Source organism: Zosterops lateralis (genome assembly GCF_965231275.1).
Source record: "Zosterops lateralis genome assembly, chromosome: 9".
Classification (NCBI taxonomy): Eukaryota; Metazoa; Chordata; class Aves; order Passeriformes; family Zosteropidae; genus Zosterops; species Zosterops lateralis.
Window position 1 is genome coordinate 5222279 of NC_139769.1, and position 17499 is coordinate 5239777.

Genomic DNA, 17499 nt, shown 5'->3' on the forward strand with positions numbered 1-17499 from the left:
AGCCTTCCTGAATGGTAAACAAAGTGTTCCCTAGGGAAGAAAGAGAGCTATTGCCCTTTAGCAGGGGTGTTTTAGATGTTGATCTCATTGTTGGACAGGCAGGTTTACCTTTGTGTAAGGAAATCTTCTGTTTTGTTCTAGGAGAATTTAAGCCTAACAAGAAACGTAGGGCAGACCCTACAGGTCCTGACCAGTGTGAGCTGTCCTTCCCAAGGTGTGCAGCCTCATCTCAGTCCATAGGACCAATTCTCACGTGACTTAATCTGGCATAAATCAAGAAAAAACTCCCCCAAAGTCAGTTTACCCCAGAATGGAAGAAGCAAGATATCCAAAATTGAAGTAACTTGATTACTCATATGGAAGGAATTGCCTGATTGCAGCCTTTGCACACTACTGTATCAACTCCTTCCGTTCCCTCGTGAACACTTAAATGTGAAGATATAAATCAAAACTGCGGGACACAAAAAGACAAAAGTTACCTTGATGGATTCCACTTCCATGAGATCCTTCTGGAAACCATTCTGCTTTTATTAGATTTACTCTCTGTAAATTAGGATTAGTTTTTTATATGGATTTATGGAATGGCTATGGTATAGTGCAAGCGGGGTGAACCCTCTGGTCGAAGGCAAGGGAGTGTGTGCTCTTTTCATCTGTTATTGGTAAGTTACAGAATGTAGGTTAAAGGCCCCTCGATACCAGTGAAAGAAGAGATCTGGTTCCAGACATGGAAAGTGCTTAAATCTTACGTGTGCCAGCCAGTGATATTAATATTGTATAGAACAGCCAGTTGTCAAAGGGCCAGATTCTGTTCTCAGTTACAGTGGTGTAAAGTGGACTTTTTCTCTTTTTTTTCAGAGGTAATGAATTTGCTTTCACATGTGTTTGGACACTTGAACACTTGGGTTGTCTGTGTTCGGACATAATCTCACAGTTCTTTTTTTAGTTGCTGTGGAGGAAAAAACCCATGAGCTGCTGGTGTTGTTCCTTGTCCATCGTCATTCCAGCTCACATGTGGCGAGCACATTTCTGAGGCTTTGGTGCAAGTGCAACTGCACTCAGGGCACTGTTGTGCAAGAAATTTTTAGCTCTTACTAATGAATGTGTAAGGTACTTTGTGAAGGCAAATGGATTAGCTGAAACAGAATTTCATGGATTTAGCGTAGGTGTTCTGTTCCTTTGCAGGGAGCGAATGTGTTCTCTGATTTGACAGCTACAAGAGAAGGTAATTATTTTTGACAGCACAGGGATAGTGTTCATGTTATTCTAGGAAATCTCTGTCTTCTCACAAATAGGTATCAGTTTGTGCTACAGTTGGTATTGCTGAGCTTTGAAGGAAGCTTCAAGTTTCTATGTTTTGATAATATGATAAAATTGGTAAAGTACATATTTAGAAAGCCCTAATGAATTTCAGACTTGTGTCATTTGGGGAATGAAAGAAAGTGTTTTATTACAAGTCCAGTATAAATCTTAAACACTTAAAAAGGATCTACAGTATTTTGGAGGGAAGATACATCTTGACTGTATTCCAGGTAATTCTGCTGTTGGAGAGAGGAACTGTGAATTGGGTATTGTATTATGATTGATTTACCATCTTTTCTTGGTAGTGTGGCCTTTAAAAACTTATTCACAGTGTTCAACAGTGTATTTAGATACTCTTTAAATGTGATTCATCTACCTCAATTAACAGTCAAGTCTTATTATACAGTCCTGCTAAGGTAGGTATTAACCCTGAACTGAGTTAAATTATGGTGGGATAAAGTCAGAATAAGAATGGAATAAAGCCCGATGGAGCTGTAGACTCCAGAGTATATAATGATAATTTATGTCATGGTTACAAGCAGAGAGAGCTGATAGTCAGCAAGATCCACTATAAGCTGGAAGGCATCCAAAGTGATCTTCTAAAACACCTCAGTCCAAACCCACTGAATACAACTGACTGTGCAGGCCAGAAGATGCTGCATTTCTGTTCAATGAGAAATAAATAACCATAGTTCACAGATTCATTTTCCTTTGCAACTAATTTTTGCTTCCTTGTGAAATCTTTCATTTCCACTGCCTTGTTGAAAATACAAGACTTTTGGAAAGAAATCCAAAATAAGTTTACAAAGTATTTATCAGCGGAGAGAGTTCTTAGTCAAAGCCTTATCTTGTTTTTTTTTTTTTTTTAAACTTATCTTTTTGACAGTGAACGGTGGCTACAACCACTGCAGTCTGATCTCTGAGAAGAAGAACATGATGGACATGGAGATGACGAGTGGCTCGGTGCCTGTCTGCAGGCAAGGCCTGTTCCTGCACACGGGGAACTCCCTGGTGCGAGACCACGCGCTGTCGCGGGAGAGGCTGCTGCACGTGGGCCAGCTCAACTTGGCTCACTCGGATCTCAGGTATTGCTCCAGCTTTTACCAGCTCGTGCCCTCAGCTCCACCCCAGTGCCACCAAATTACTGCCTGGGAGGCAGGGGTGATACTTATTCCCAAACCACTGTCCCCCACACGGTGATTTGGTGTGCCACTCACCTACAGGAAGCCAGTGTCTCTTTTATTTCTACAGCATTTCCCTTAACAAAGTATTGCAGAGTTCTCATACAGCCACATCCTTGGTATTTGCTTTTAAGGCCATAATGTGAAAATTTGGTCTCTGGTTTTAGTATATACACTGTAGTTGGATATGCTATGAACAGAATCTCTATTTAAACATTTGCTATAAATTAATTATAAGAAAACACAGAACTCCATAATTTTTTTTGTTGTTACAAATTTAACATTACCAGATTTTAAACAAGTACCCCAAACAGACATCCATTGTGAATAGAAACCTGCTACAAATTAAAATCTGTCCATCTGTTTTAATTATGCTGCTTTTTGGCATTGGATGTAATAGGAATAATCTTGACCTTTTTGAAGAGCAGTAGAAAAGAAAAACCTCAATAAAGCTACAGCCCTTATCTTAGGTACTTGAAATATTTGGCACTCTGTGGATGGACTTATCAGGCTGAAATTTCCATAGTCACGGCAAGGGGAAATATGGCCTACAGCTTGGTCTTGAAAATCCGACTGTTCCTGATTTTATTGTACATATTCATGCCTTTTCCCCCTTTTCCATTTACTGGTGGGGTAAGAACATCAATGTTTTCAGGAGAAGGAGGCGCCGTAATGTGGCAAGCAAGTGGAAAGACTTTTTTGCATGTTTGTTTGCTTGCTTGTTTGAAAAGGATAAATAATATCCATGCTACAACAAAATAACCCATTATTGCTACAAGGATTCATAGGTGCCTTTGCAGCTGGATCTAAAGCTGCTCCCTCCTGGTTTCTTTATGGCTTAATGTGGGACTGGCAGTTATCAACCTTTTTTTTTCATTCTGTCAGTGAGAACAATTATGAAACAAAGATAATTAGGGCAGGAACAAACAAAAGGAGGAAGAGAATACTCTGCTTAGATCTTTTTGAACCTTTTTGTACATTTTATAATGAGGAAATGACAGATACCTTCATACCTGGCATCACAGTACCCACCCTCAGAAATATGAACCCCTTCCAGCCCCCATTTGGAAGAGGATTCCCAGAACAACATAAAGGATTGTCAGCTGCATAACATGAGAAAATAGCAGGTGATAGGCCTGATTCCCTCCCCTCTGCTTTGTGGCATGGTCTAAAGCCTTGAGACTTTGCTGTCTCTAAGTTTGGAAATGTTTGGAGAATATCCTGAAGGACATTGCAGGTTGTTTTGTGTTCCACTGGTCATGCTTTGCTTATATGTCCACCTGACTAATGGTGCATTTGTCTTCATGGGATTTGCAAGATGAAGCCAATGTCCAGCTCTGCCCTGTAGTCCTCACAGACACAGTGTCTCCTTATATCCCAGTGCTTTTCATGAGATACGTGGCACAGAGCCAAAACCTTGGCAGCTGAGAGAAGGTGGACAGCATTTCAGACAATTTCTGTTTGTGGTGTTTGTGATGCTAAACATTGTTGACAAGCAGGTAACAGAAAACATGGTCTTTCCCTGAAGATCAGAAAACAGGAGAATGTAACTGAGGTAGGAGTGATGCCCAGAGAGGAGTTAAGTCAGTGGGAGCCAAGGGTGCTCTGTGCCTCCCCAGATCTCAGCCTTCATCAGAAAATGGATGAGAGAAGTAGGGCTGGTATTGTCAGATAGTGGAGCACATGGACATCCAGGCAAACTCTTTGGTTGTTCTGCCTAGCTTTAATGGCCAGCACAGAAATAAAGGGAGACAAATTCAAACAATATCTCTGGGTAGAACTTTGAACCACTTTGCATTTCTAGGTTATGGAACATCCAAGGAAAAGCCAGACAAACCAGGGAGCACTTCCCCTAGCAATCAAAAATCTCCCTCAGAGTTTGGGGTTTTGATTGTCCTTTTCTCACTTCAATGCACTGAAACTTGTTATCCCCTTCAGCTTCTCCCTGAAATTGTTTTCCCTTGGAACTGTATTCTAGGGATGACTGCCTTACTCCAAGAATCATGATCCCTCTTCTCCCTGGCCCCTTTTCCCCACTCAATTAATAACTTTTAAGCTGTGCAGCATAATTGCTGCTACATTCTATCTGTGAATGCAATGTGTGTGGGACTGGAAAAGTCCCAACACCTTCCTCACCACAACTGGAGGCAACACACACAGCCAATGTTGGCCTTTTGTCAAATAATCCATTATCAGCCACGGCAAACCCGCCCACACTGCGCTCAGTGCTCAGCATGTAAAACCCAGGGAAGACATCAGAGCACTCGGATAGTGTTGCACGGGGTTCCTGGATGTGCAGCAGAACAATCCTCCTCCAGCCTTCTTAAAACTGTCAGTTATCACCGGGTGCACATTTCCAGTGGCAATTGAAGGCATGTATGTTTTGTAAATAATCCGGAGATTTCAGATACAGTCATCTTTTCCTCTGAGGGCAGTTGGGAACTGCAGCGCTTCTGGCGTGGTGCTACTGGCCTCGTGCTCTGGCTCCAATTACCACGTAAGGGAGTCTCTTAGGAAACTCTGCCTCAGTATCCTCTGAGAGGCTGCTGTTACTCTTCAAAGGCCTTACACTCAGCTTTCATAAGCTTAAGCAGCAATTCTGTTCCCTTAGGCTGTCCATCCCTGGTGCATGGATGCTCCCTTTGAAGGGTGGTTTTTGGGGTATATTCTTCTGCTGACCCCAGTCTCTTTCCAGGATTGCTTATCTAGAAGCCCCTCAAAGCTGCTGTGGCTGATCTGTGTGTCCACAGTGCTCCTTGCACTGCCCTGCTCTCCTTTGTCCCTCTCATCTTGCCTGTTTATTCATATGCATTTATGTTTGGCTACTGTCCAAAAACTGTGAAATCCTTACAGCCAGCACAGCCTGTGGGTACCAGGTCTGGAATCTGCTCCGTGGCTGCAACAGCAAAATTCCAGGGGCAAGGAGTCAGTGAGTATGACGGGAGCCACCCTGCAAGTTGGATGTCAGACACCTTGTGTTGCTCCTGCATTGTTTTTTTGTCTCTGCCACTCCTCCCTTCAACCCCCCGCCCCGGACAGGGTGGAATGAGCAGGGCTTTGCCTAGAATAGTGATGGCAAAATTCTGCCAGGAATACAGGAACTTTAATGCAGCCTCGACATCAGGTACCCCAACACTCAAACATCAAGAAATTGAAGGAATGTCAGGTTCTCCCAGCAGAGTTAACCAACATGGGATGTATAATTTGTATAGATATACAGTGCTACAGAGAACACTGCAGATCTTGGAGAGGACTTGGATCTCATATGCACGAGCAGCGTGTGCTTATCATTTTGTAGGCAGAGAATGGATAAGACACATCTGTGACAATGAGAAGTGTGACTTCAGTGTCCTCATCTCATTTGCTTTTGAAATAAGGCATTCCAGCTTGCCTTGTGGTTCAAAACTCTCTTTTGTGTATCTCAGAATCTGCACTGCAACGTCACATCAGTACAGTCTTGACTCTGAGTAAGATCCTGTGCTGGGAATGCAGGTCACTGTTCCTGAGGATTTTGGAAACCTAGGATTTCTCAGGACAGGGGTGTTTGTATCCATCCTGCAGGTTCTCTGCACTGACTCCAGCTTAGTCAAAAACCAAAATTCTCTCATGGATTTCTGGCAAGATGGGAGCTTTACATAAAGCTTAATAATACGACACCAATTATCACAGGCTGAAATGTAAGGCTTGGGTTAGCTTTATATGATGTAGGAAATGTGTTGAGTTTACTTTAGCCTGAGGCTTTGGGACCACTAAACTGTGATACAAACTGAATTATTTAGAAGAGTTTTTGTACAGCAGAAACCAAGGAATAGGAAATGCTGAGCCTGGCAGAGCATGCTGTAAAGCCTTTCTCAGAATGAGTCAAGAACACCACTCTTTCACTGAGCAAACAGAGCAGGGTTTCCCAAACATGTGCAATAAAAGTATACTTGTGCCACATATTTTACAGACATATGGTTGTGTAAATGTTAAAAAATAATCTATGAATGCTGTTTGGTTTGGTTTTTTAAAGTATAAATTTGCCATCTGCAGAAACAGGTGCTTTAAGTTTACCCTGAGACCAACTGTGGAAACCTAAAGGGAGAAATTATAAACAATGGTTTATGGAAACCTCTAAAATTTTTAAATGTACTGTTTTAAACTTTCTGGTAGCAAAGGAACAATCTGATTGTTCTGTATCAGTGGATGGACTTCTCTCATGATCTTAAAGGTTTTTTTACATTAAGCCCTATTGGAGCATAGAAACCTGTCTGTAGTGAATGCAGTGTTCCCATTTGTGTGCCTTGGACAAGTGCCAATTTTTGACAACCTTAATTTCATGGGAAGGAAGTATTTTTGAAGCTTTTGGGTTTTGTTTTTTTTGTTGTTGTTGTTGTTGTTGTTGTTGTTGTTGTTGTTGTTGTTGTTGTTGTTGTTTTTTTAAATTTTTTTTTGTCCCTTTTTGTTCTTTTGAGAGCTATTACCAAGGAAGTTTCAGAAGTTATCCCAGCTTCCTATCTTAATATTAATGATGGATTAATGGAAATAATAGTGATAAAATCATCTAAGGTGTAAAATAAATGCAGTTTATTCAGCAGCTTCATAGTTTAGTGTCCAAAATACTTTTATGTACACGTGTTTCATGCTTTAAAATGCGTCAGACCTGCTATAGCTGTGGTGTCACACACAAGCTGCCAAATGGTTGGGTTTTCTTCAGTTTTTGTGGTGTTAGCATCAAAAAAACATAAAATTCATTTAAGTGGAACATGTCAGCTTAAGAGCCACAGGACACTTCTCTGGAGGGTTTATTAGCTCAGGTACAGCTTTCCTGCACACAGATGTACTGTTTCCTCTCCTTGGTCTGGCACGATGAAGCCATAGGTTAAACCCTCCCATGCTTTAGGGATATGTAAGGAACACCCTCTGCTCCTAAGAAAAGCACACAGTTGGATCATCCACAGTAAATGTTTATAGCTGAGATAAAATGTTTTATTTTAAGCCATAAACCAGTTGCTAACTGCTTGGAAGAAAATGTTAGGAGGAAATGTTTCTTAATGCAGTGCTTTTCTGAAAAGTCTTTTGTGGAGTTCCTCAAGGTTCTGCTTCGTCAATGAATGGATTCAACACACATGAAAAATTATGAAAAATCGCTTCTGCAGAACAGAACTGTGATTTACAGCCCCATGCAATCTTTATTATGAAAAATGGAGATGGGAGTACATAAGCTACCATTTTAAATTTACTGGCTGTGAACTTTTTATTTTGTAGAAGTAAATACTCAGCTGATCTCACATTGATTCTGGAGTATGGTTGAAAGCAACCAGTTATTTTGCTGTATTCCTTTTTTCTCCAGTGATCTGGCTCTTTTTTAGTTTAGTGAAGGAAAGTATGTCTCTGACATGTAAGCAAAGCTCAGCTTTTTTGTGTCAACAAAAATGCCAAGGCATTTTCTCAGTGTGCTCTGAGGAAAATGATGATATTTGAATAATTCCAAAATGCCTGAAGTTCTCAAACTTCATTCTCAGCTATTGTTTTGCCCAATCTATTATGCATTGAAAGCCTCGATTGTGATTGATGAACTGCCTGTAGCAGTAGAGGGATGATTCACTGTTCTGTGTGTAACCCAGTGTGTGAAATTAGTCCTGTAAAATGATGCTGTCTTTACACAGGTTGGAGAAAAAGCATTGCAGATTTTTTTGGTATAATTGGTGCATTAGAGTGGCAACATTCAGCAGAGAGCAAGTGCTTCCATTCTGCAGGGCTTAACAAATGTTGTGTCTTGTACAAAAAATCATAAACCCTGTGGTGGTTAGCGATGCTTAATGAAAATTGTATTGCAGGTCACCCAGGTTTCAAGACTCAGTAGATTCTGCTGCTCCATGCCTGAATGGAAGTCACCCGGCTCAGCACATTAAACAAGAATGCCCCAGTGATTATAAGGTTCTGTCTGAGGCTTCCACACATAGGAGGATTACAGAGGGGATGGAGCTGAGAGCCCCTGGTAGTCTGCATCCTGAACTAGACCTAATGAATAATAGCTTTACAAATTCACTTTCATCCTACTTGTTTACTAATGAACACAGCTCCTCCCTGGGTCCTTTGTCACTTGGCACCCCTCAGCACTCGGCCAGGCTGCAAACAAGCAACCTGAAGAAGAGATGCATCTCCGTTGTGCCGTCTTCAGCCGAAGGAATCGATATTACAGCGATCATCCGCACGTCGCAGACGTCACTGGTCACCTGCGTGAATGGACTGCGAGCTAACTCAGCTGGCATTTCCTCTCATCCTGTGGAGATCAGTCATCACAGTGCTCAAAAATCCTCTCAGCCCCAATCTTGCTCTCAGCCTGGAAACCCTTGCAGTATTCCCTCCCCTCCAGCATGTCTTGTACCTCTTTCCACTGAATGTGACAGAGGTGACTGTGAGCAGATACAAATGCAGCAAGTCGAGGAGAATGGCAGCCTCAGCCTTATGATGAATGGTACGAGCCATCCTCACCAGAACTCCTCGCACGGCACCCAGAAGGTGAGTTTCTTAAAACAAGAGCCAGCTGACGATTATTCCTCCACTGCTGATCTTTTTCGGCATCACCAGGGGCTGCCTCCCCCTTACCACCTCCACCAGCAGCTCAGCCAGACCCCGGGGACGTTGCCTCACCTCAGCACCTCCATGTCTCCCAAGTCCCTGCAGCCCAGCGACGGCGATGAGCAGGACCTCAGCAGTGGCAAGCAGGTCTGTCAGTGGATTGACTGCAGTGCCACTTATGACCAACAAGACGAACTGGTCAGACACATAGAAAAGACTCACATTGACCAGAGGAAAGGAGAGGACTTCACTTGCTTCTGGGCAGGCTGTGTCCGCCGCTATAAACCCTTCAATGCTCGTTACAAACTGCTGATTCATATGAGGGTTCACTCTGGAGAAAAACCAAACAAGTGCATGGTAAGTCTGGATTATATTTGTTTGAACTGAAACATAACTGCTCTGCTCACTTTCTTGCTCTCTCTTCGATCTTATTCCAATATAATTGTTGTGCTTTCCTGTAACTTAGTCTGTAGCAGGCTGAAGGGGAATTGGAGAAAACCTTAATCTAGAAGGAAATGATTGAGTAAGAAATACTGTAGTTCTTGGAAAAGAGATTCGGTTTCCTTATATGAGAGCTTAACTTTTAATACAGTGCTTTGTTTTTTTAATATTCATTAAACCACTAATAAAGTGATGATCAAAGCACACAGCCGTCATTTAACGTAAAACAAAGTCACTGAGCCTCGGGTGACATTTTTAATCAAGAAACATAAAACACATCTAATGAAATTCTTTTCATTCCTTCAGCTGAACAATAACCCATAGAGTTGTGAGTGCAAAAGTTTCAAATGGTAGTTTAGACCAAAAAACCAGAAACTTGTTAAAGGATTTTAAACAGTTAAAAGAGTAAAAAGAATATATTCAATTATGTTTTCAAAGTTGTTAGGGGCTTTTTTAATTTGCAAAACAGAGCTTTAAAAATAAGTAAAGACCATTGTTCTCTTCTGATCAAGGAGATGTAAACAACAGCAGTGTTCCAAAAAGAGGATCTTGGGAATAACACCATCTCTGCATCTGCCCACCATGATGACAATATGGCCAAACTAAAATAAAAGTTAATGACTTCCATTAAGCTTTCCACATGTTTGAAACAACAATGATATAAGACCCTGACTGAAACAGATGAAGCAAAACAAGTTTGACATAAGCTTCCAAATTGGGCCATGAAATTTGGAAAGTCTCATTTGTAACACTCACACATGTGTGTGCACACACACACACACAAATAAGTGCAGACAAAGGGAATGGTTATGGCAACAGGTTGGGGTTCCTGATAGGCAGAATTTTCAGCTATATGTCTATTTTATTCTTTTGATTGGAGCATGATGCAATGGAAAATACTTGTAAGGATGTTAGATCATGACAAGCTTTTCCATGGCAAGCTGTAGCTTTCTGTGGAGGAATAGGAAAGAATGTTTGTAGAAAAAGCTTCCTGACCTTCAATGATTATGGAAGGGAGAAGGAAGAAAACAAGAGCATTCAAAACATGTTGCAGAGAAAAATTTTCTTCTTAAGTGATTGTCCTGATTATCTTTTTACTTCCATTGGATAAATTATCTTCATGTCTGCACTGTTTAGTGGGTATTCCCTAAGATAATACTAGAAAGAGTGCATGTGCTTTAGAGAATACCATCAGATTGTCCAAGATTAAATGGAAACACTCTAAGACTTATGTGTTTCTTTTTGTTTTGAAAGCAAGAACTGAGTGGTTTTATTCTGGAAGTAGCTTGATGACATTTTCTAAATGTACAAATTAATTTAACTTCCCCATAATAGATTTCTTTTTGTTATAAGTTATTAAAGGATGCAAGTTTGCTTCTCTCCAAACAAAAGTGTAGGTAAGTAAAATGAAAGCATACTTAAAACATGAAGCCCTGATTAGTTTCCTCTGGTGCTGAAAGATCAGTAGACTCCATGGATAAGGGAACTTGTCTCTTTTCCTGAAAAATGCGTATTTAACATGTATTGTATGGCAGATTTCTAATGTTACGTTCCCATTCCTACAGAAAACTCGGTAAACCAGAGATACTAAATGGTGTAATATCTTAGCAAATGCTAAAAATGTCCTACTTTCAATTAATTTCATCTGCACTAAAGTACCAGCTTTTGATAGCACATCAAGGTTTCACGAATAGGTTGGGAGAACCTTTGCATGTGATATTGCAGACAGCTCTTATGTCATATTTATATAGCCTTGGCATGTAAGTATATAAAGATCTCTTTTACTGGAGCAGATATTGTAGTTGTTCCCATACATGGAATGGCCCAATCAGGACTGGGAGCTGTACGTTGCTCAACTTGGAGTTAACTGTTCTATTCCCAGAGTGAGAGCCTTCCACTGTCAGCAGAGGTGTTGCGTGTTAAACGCTGCAGTCTGGAATTCTGCAGGGAGTGAAGTGGATCCAAGAGAATACACAGAAACCATGTCTTCTTTGCAAATTTGGTTTTCTCCCCTGAAAAGAGCTTGATCTAGCAGGGGCAGGATCCAGAGCTGCAGCACAGCTCCTTGAGGTTATTAATATCAAGTGGGGATTATTTGCCCAGTGAATTCCATTCCACGTGAAACAGGGGTTGCTGTGCAGTGTTGCATTGTGCAGTGATGTCATGTCATTTTAAATGATGGCTTTTCTTTTGATGTGGTAATAATTGTGCTGTTATTCCTGCAAATTAAGAAGACAATTCATTCTCTGTCTATAGAAGTCTGGGATTTTGTTTCATTTTTGCTGTAGCTCTGTTAAAGTAACTTTGCGTCTCTTGGTATTTGTAGTGGAGATTTTCTTTCGCTGTTCACAATTACCCATTGTACTTTCTTTTTAAGCCCTCGATTTTGCTCTTGCCTGTAAGATTACTGCCTGACTAGGTATTGAACTGCTCAGGAGAAGCTAACAGTGAGCTGCACCCCGTCCTCATACATAAAAGTACTTTTCCATGTAAAATTATTAATTTCTTATGACAGGCTTTGCTACTATGTACTGTAATAGACAAAGGAATTTTGGAATTCAGGCTACTTGAGAACAGGAAATACATGAGACATTTTGATTGAAAAGTAAATGGTTCACTAAAACTGCAGTTAATCCTTTTATTATCTTTCCAACAGCAGTTTCCACAATACTTTCATGAGGTAAGCTTCCTTCAGTCCAACTGTAACACTCTCATCTTTGCAGCTGGTTTGAATTTAGTGAGCCTGCTTCTTTACTACAGACAGGCAACAGGCAAAACATGATCTGGTGGAGAGCACTGCTGATGTTTCAGGTCCATATTCTGCTCACTATGTTCCATTGCCAAGGCCGGTACTATGAGTATTCTGTTTTCATATTCCGTTAAATATTCTAATTAAGCGGTGCCTTCTCATCATTGTGTCCCTCAGTTTGGTTTTTCCTTGGGCTCTGCAAGTAGTCTAAAGGAAACTACCTAATCTCTTTGCAATATCCTGTTATGTTTCATACTTAACTCATGTTATTTTAGTTTTATTAAATTTGGGGTTCATCTGCATTATAATCAAAAATATATCCAACAAAAATAATGATGCAATGCCTTTAAGACTTTAACTTCTGAAGATTAATTTCATGCTTTTTTAGATTTGATGTCCCAGACAATTGGAATTTTGATTGTCTGAGACAGCAAAAATTAGCAAGCTTAAATGGTTTTTATTTTAAAAAAAGGAAGAAAAATGTTTCTCATAACTGCATCTTTCACTGCCTTTCAGTTCTTCAAATTCTTTGGTGAGTAGAACCGTGCTGATCTCCAGATATTGTATCCTTGGTTTAAGTCTCTGCTTGTAAATGTAAATACAGAGCTGCTCATTTAGCTGTCTAGAGTTGTTTGAATTGGACAAATCTGTACGTGGCTTATTAGTTTGCCCTCTTGTACTCTTGTGGCTTCATAATGAGTAGAAAATATGTTCCCATCACTGCATTCATGTGTGCTCAGGGGCCTCCCCAGACAGGATCAAGGTAAATGATTTATCTTTATGTAATTTCTACATGTGTAATTAGTGTTTATAGAAATTGGCTATCATAATGTATGTAATATCCATGAAAGGAGCTGGACAGGGATAATATTTATGGTTAATGTATTTAGTTTTTGTATTTTGAAGAAACAGATGCCTCCTCTGTGTGTTCTAGACCTGTTTCTCTGTGTTTGCCTAGAGAGTTAAGACTTTGAAGCAGAATCTTTTTTTCATGTATATATTCAAGGTACTCAGTTTGGGAGAAGTCTGAATGGAATGATTTGGGTGCTGTATTGTACACAGTGAAATTCAGCACCTGTGCTGTTTGTAGTCAGTTCTTTTGAATCCCTAAGGCTGAGACATCATAGGTACTGCATTAAACATGGGGAAATTGAGACTGAGAAGATAAGTAACTTGCCTAAGGGTGTCTTTAGGCAATTCCAGCATTCCAGGGCAGATCTTGTGTTCCAATCACCACTTCACACAAACAAACAATTTGCAATTTACCGATGAAACAGATTTTTGTACAGATTGCACAAAAGATTGCGCTCTGGCTGAACTTCCTGTTGGTTTTTCACTGCAGTCTCTGACACAGGTGGTTTGACGTGCTGTGAGTGTGTGAGAGCTTTCATCAGAAGGCTTGGCTGCATCTGTAACACTTGGGCAGCGACCTGGTTGTTGGGAATACAGGAGAATTCCTGTGGAGCAGATTAGTATTATTGCTTCTGTTTCTGAGGAAACCAGTGCGGAATCTCTGTTCTCAGTAGATGATGAGTCTGATGCCGTCTGCTGTCCATGGGGAGTGTGTTTCCAGCAATGCAGAGTAAAAAATGAGATCTCTACAGGTCTGCAGCTACAGAGGAGGCACAGGGACAGCCCTGGATCTGTGGGGTAAAGGGGTCTGTGTGTAGCAGCTTATCCGCTTGGGAGTTACTTCACCTAAAGAGTGAGTTTCCATGCCTGGCTCGAGGGAATGTTGTGGAAGTCTGGAAAGTGTTTTCAGCTTTTGGAGTGGAGGGTGTCATGCACTGATGCCAAAGGAGTGCTTTAAAAAAAACAACAATAATATTGGGCTCACTTTCTTTCCTTTGAAGTCAGTAGTAGGAAACATCCATTCTATCAAAGCTGCCTCAGCAGAGATCTCTCTTTTTATTAGGTCTCTGATGGCATTTCCCGATACTGTCAAGGAATGTCAGCATTCAAAACACTCTGATTAGAGGAGCAGACAGCAGTTCAGTGGTTTTGTGGAAACACGATGTTTGTTTGTTTACAAAGCCCACTGCAGATTCCAGGGCAGTACAAAGGGGTTTAAGCATGCCCCAGCACTGGAGGGCAGGCTGACAACGGGCTTTGGGCTTGGCTCTCTCTCAGCTTTGTGCCCAACCAGCTGGTGAATTTGAACTCGTGTCTGCCCACAGGAAAGCTCCACACTAACAGATCTTGCAGAGCAAATGCAGCAGAAATTACTGGGCCCAGATCCCATTGTGAATGGGATTGTCCCGTGTTCCAGTGCAGCAGGACAGAACTGCAAATGAGTGCAGTGCAATGGTCCTGCACTGCCCTTGGGGGCTTGAGACCTGCCTGCTTCAGCTGGGCTGCAGAGGGAGGAGCTGCCTGGGTTTTCCTGAAGGATTATCAGCCTCCCAGTTTGGTCCTGGCATTGCTGGGCTTCAGGACATGCTGTGATGTGCATCTGCTTTATCAGGCTGATAGAAAAATGACATAGGATGCTGGACCTGATGGAATTGTGCTCTGACCAAGCCAGGCTGGCTGCCTTTTTTGTTATTTCCAGCAGTCTGATACAGGTTAGGTCTGGCTGACAAACTTCTGGTTTTGTTTTTGGCTTTTTTTTTTTTTTTGTAAATCTAAATAAATTCAAATGAAATAAATTCCAAGTGTTGCTGCTAGAATCCAGAATGGTTTTCAAGTTCACTTGTGTGCCTTAAAAATGTTATACAGGACACTGAAGAGATCTGAGAAATGGAATAGGGTAGTTAGAGGTACGGCATGAAACTTCTGTAGGGGAGGCTTTCAAATACACACCTTCTTTATTCTATGAGAATGTTGAATTCCACAAGGTTTAATTTCACTTGACCTGATAAATTATTAAGTAATTTGAGACCCGTTTAAAACATACTAATCCTGAAGATTTCCTGATCTATTTGTGCAGATCTGGTGACTGTGTGTAGGTATTGCTGTTCAGTGTGTTCAATAAGTAACAAAGTGGAGTATTAACAGTAATATCACCACAACATAGTGGGCACTCCCCCTGTGAAACTCCCTGCCATAGGATATAGTAATTAATTGCCACTATTACAGTTCTCACAGTGTTGGATAATTCCCACTAACAATACTTGGTATCTGCTGAAGGTAAGGTGATAGGCAGATAGTTGTTTAGGGAATAGATAGTCTTGTGACAAAAGCATGGATATTCATTTCCATCCTCTGTGGTAGAAATTTTATTAGGTATTCCACCAGTTTTTTCAAACCAGCAGTAGTATCACTGTAGAGCTTTGAGAAAAAAAAATTAGTGAATCTGGGTCACTTTCACTTTGGAAAATAAGCAATGGGGGACAGTGAACAGGACTGGAGGATTTTGTTACTATTGACATTTTATAGACAATGTGCTATTTTGGAAATGTTTCAGTATTTTAACCCATCGTTTTTTACTTTCTGTTTCAGAATGAATAAGGTTTAAACAAAGACATTTTTTGGTTGTTGTTTAAAAGCTTTACCCAACTGATCTATTCAGTGTTTTTATTCTGTTAGTAGAGTCCCCCAAACAATTATATTTCAGCTCATCCTGGACTGATTTATCTACTCTTCATTCTTCAGTGTTCTGATTTGGCTACTGAAACACATTTTTTCACCACAATTCCAACTGTGACCTGATTTGAATATCAGGAAAATTATCCATTTTCCTGCAAAGCCACAGATATTTGTCAGAATCCTAAACACTGAGCTTTTGACAAATACCTGACAACGCTCTGATTGAAAGAGAATATCTTAAAGGAAGAGAACAGTTTTGTATTAAAAGTGGTTCTCCACAGGGGCTGTGCTGCTGGCACCCTTGTGGCACACAGGAGGGATAATTGTACCAGAACTCCTCCAGCCAAGCAAAGTCATTCATGTTCTTTGTCAAATAATATAGGCTGAAGTATGCCCAACTCCAAAAAGTGAAATTTATTAGTTGTGACCTGCCATATCTGGCTGCCAGACAGACTTCTAGGCATGTCTCCCAGGTCTTTTTTGGAAGATTTCATCTAGGCTCCTTTCCCTTCCCTTTGCCCAGTTTGCTTACAAAGATGACATTTCGATACCATGTTTTTATCTTTATCCTCTTGTCCCACAAGACTCAGCAAGTAGTGATTCTTTCTCATATTAAGACAGTCAGAATTATTTCCAGCTCTGCTGTGGCCTGGCTCTGGACGAAACTCCACATTGTAGATTTATTCAAACCCCTGTCTCAGCACAGACCTAAAAACCTCTCATGAGGCATCACCTTTTGAAGATATCTTGCAAACAGCCTCCTAACTCCCAATTCATTCCAGCTGCACCACGAGATCACTTTCTTTGCTACTCGGATCAATGTATTTTATCAAATAATCACATCTGAAGAGCAAGAAGGGAGAAAGGCTCTCCAGCCTCTAAGTACTGCATTTACAATAACTTCAGGATTTCTGTAGCTCACTGTTTCCCATGCAGCAAAAGTGTGACAAGGTTTCTTTCTCACTGTCTCCCCTGCATTGGAGTGAATCATCCATGAGTTTCACTGTTTAAATCTGCTCAGTAGTAAAGTGATACAGCCTCAGCTAGTCAGACATGTTCCCCACTCAAATAATAAGTTTTACAGACCAAGAAATATACTTGTGAAATACCTGTTTCCTGTAGGAATATCCTTATACATCTCAAGAGTACCTGAAGGATGTGTCCGGCAGTTGTGTCCTAAAACCATAATTCTGCAGGACTCGGCATCATTTTGGGAGTGTGAGTTGTCTCCAGAAGATCTGGGAAAGCAGGATGCATTCAGTGATTTGAATAAAGTCTATGAGCAATGAGAGAGGTATTTTCTTTTTACCCCCTGAAATTCAATTTATAAAAAACAACTTGCATCCAAATATTATTAATCCTGTCATTTGGTGGACAATTTGGCTGCTTGGTAGAGAGCTTGTAAGTTCTAAAATTTTAAACAAAGTATTTGTGCTTGTGTTCTTGAGGTTAAGTGCTTGGCTTTATTTTATTCCTTTGTATGTGTTCTGTGGGGATTATTAAAAGTGGTAGGAATTGTTCAGAACTCTCAGTGACTTAGCCTCTCTGAGCAGTGATTAACCTCAAGAAGGAAAAATAGTTTGTATCACCTGGCAGAAGGCTTGGTCAAATTAAAAAGCCATAAAATTAAATATTGTTTAAAACCCGTGCCAATGATATACTTAATAATGCTTCTTATTAGGCTGATACGTTTTAATACTCCATATTAGTGAAACCTATGTCATTTAATAAAAATGT

The 17499-nt window shown here is 40.6% G+C and overlaps 1 protein-coding gene across 1 annotated transcript in view; it reads left to right on the forward strand.

Moving 5' to 3' along the window:
- Positions 1 to 17499, forward strand: part of GLIS1 (GLIS family zinc finger 1) — a gene marked incomplete at its 5' end in the record, with an annotated part of 180128 nt that overhangs the window by 79945 nt on the left and 82684 nt on the right. Inside the window, 2 exons of the mRNA XM_083867903.1 lie at positions 2186 to 2384; positions 8300 to 9401. Of these exons, the coding sequence (XP_083724029.1) occupies positions 2186 to 2384; positions 8300 to 9401 (1301 nt within the window). The remainder of the gene's footprint in view (positions 1 to 2185; positions 2385 to 8299; positions 9402 to 17499) is intronic.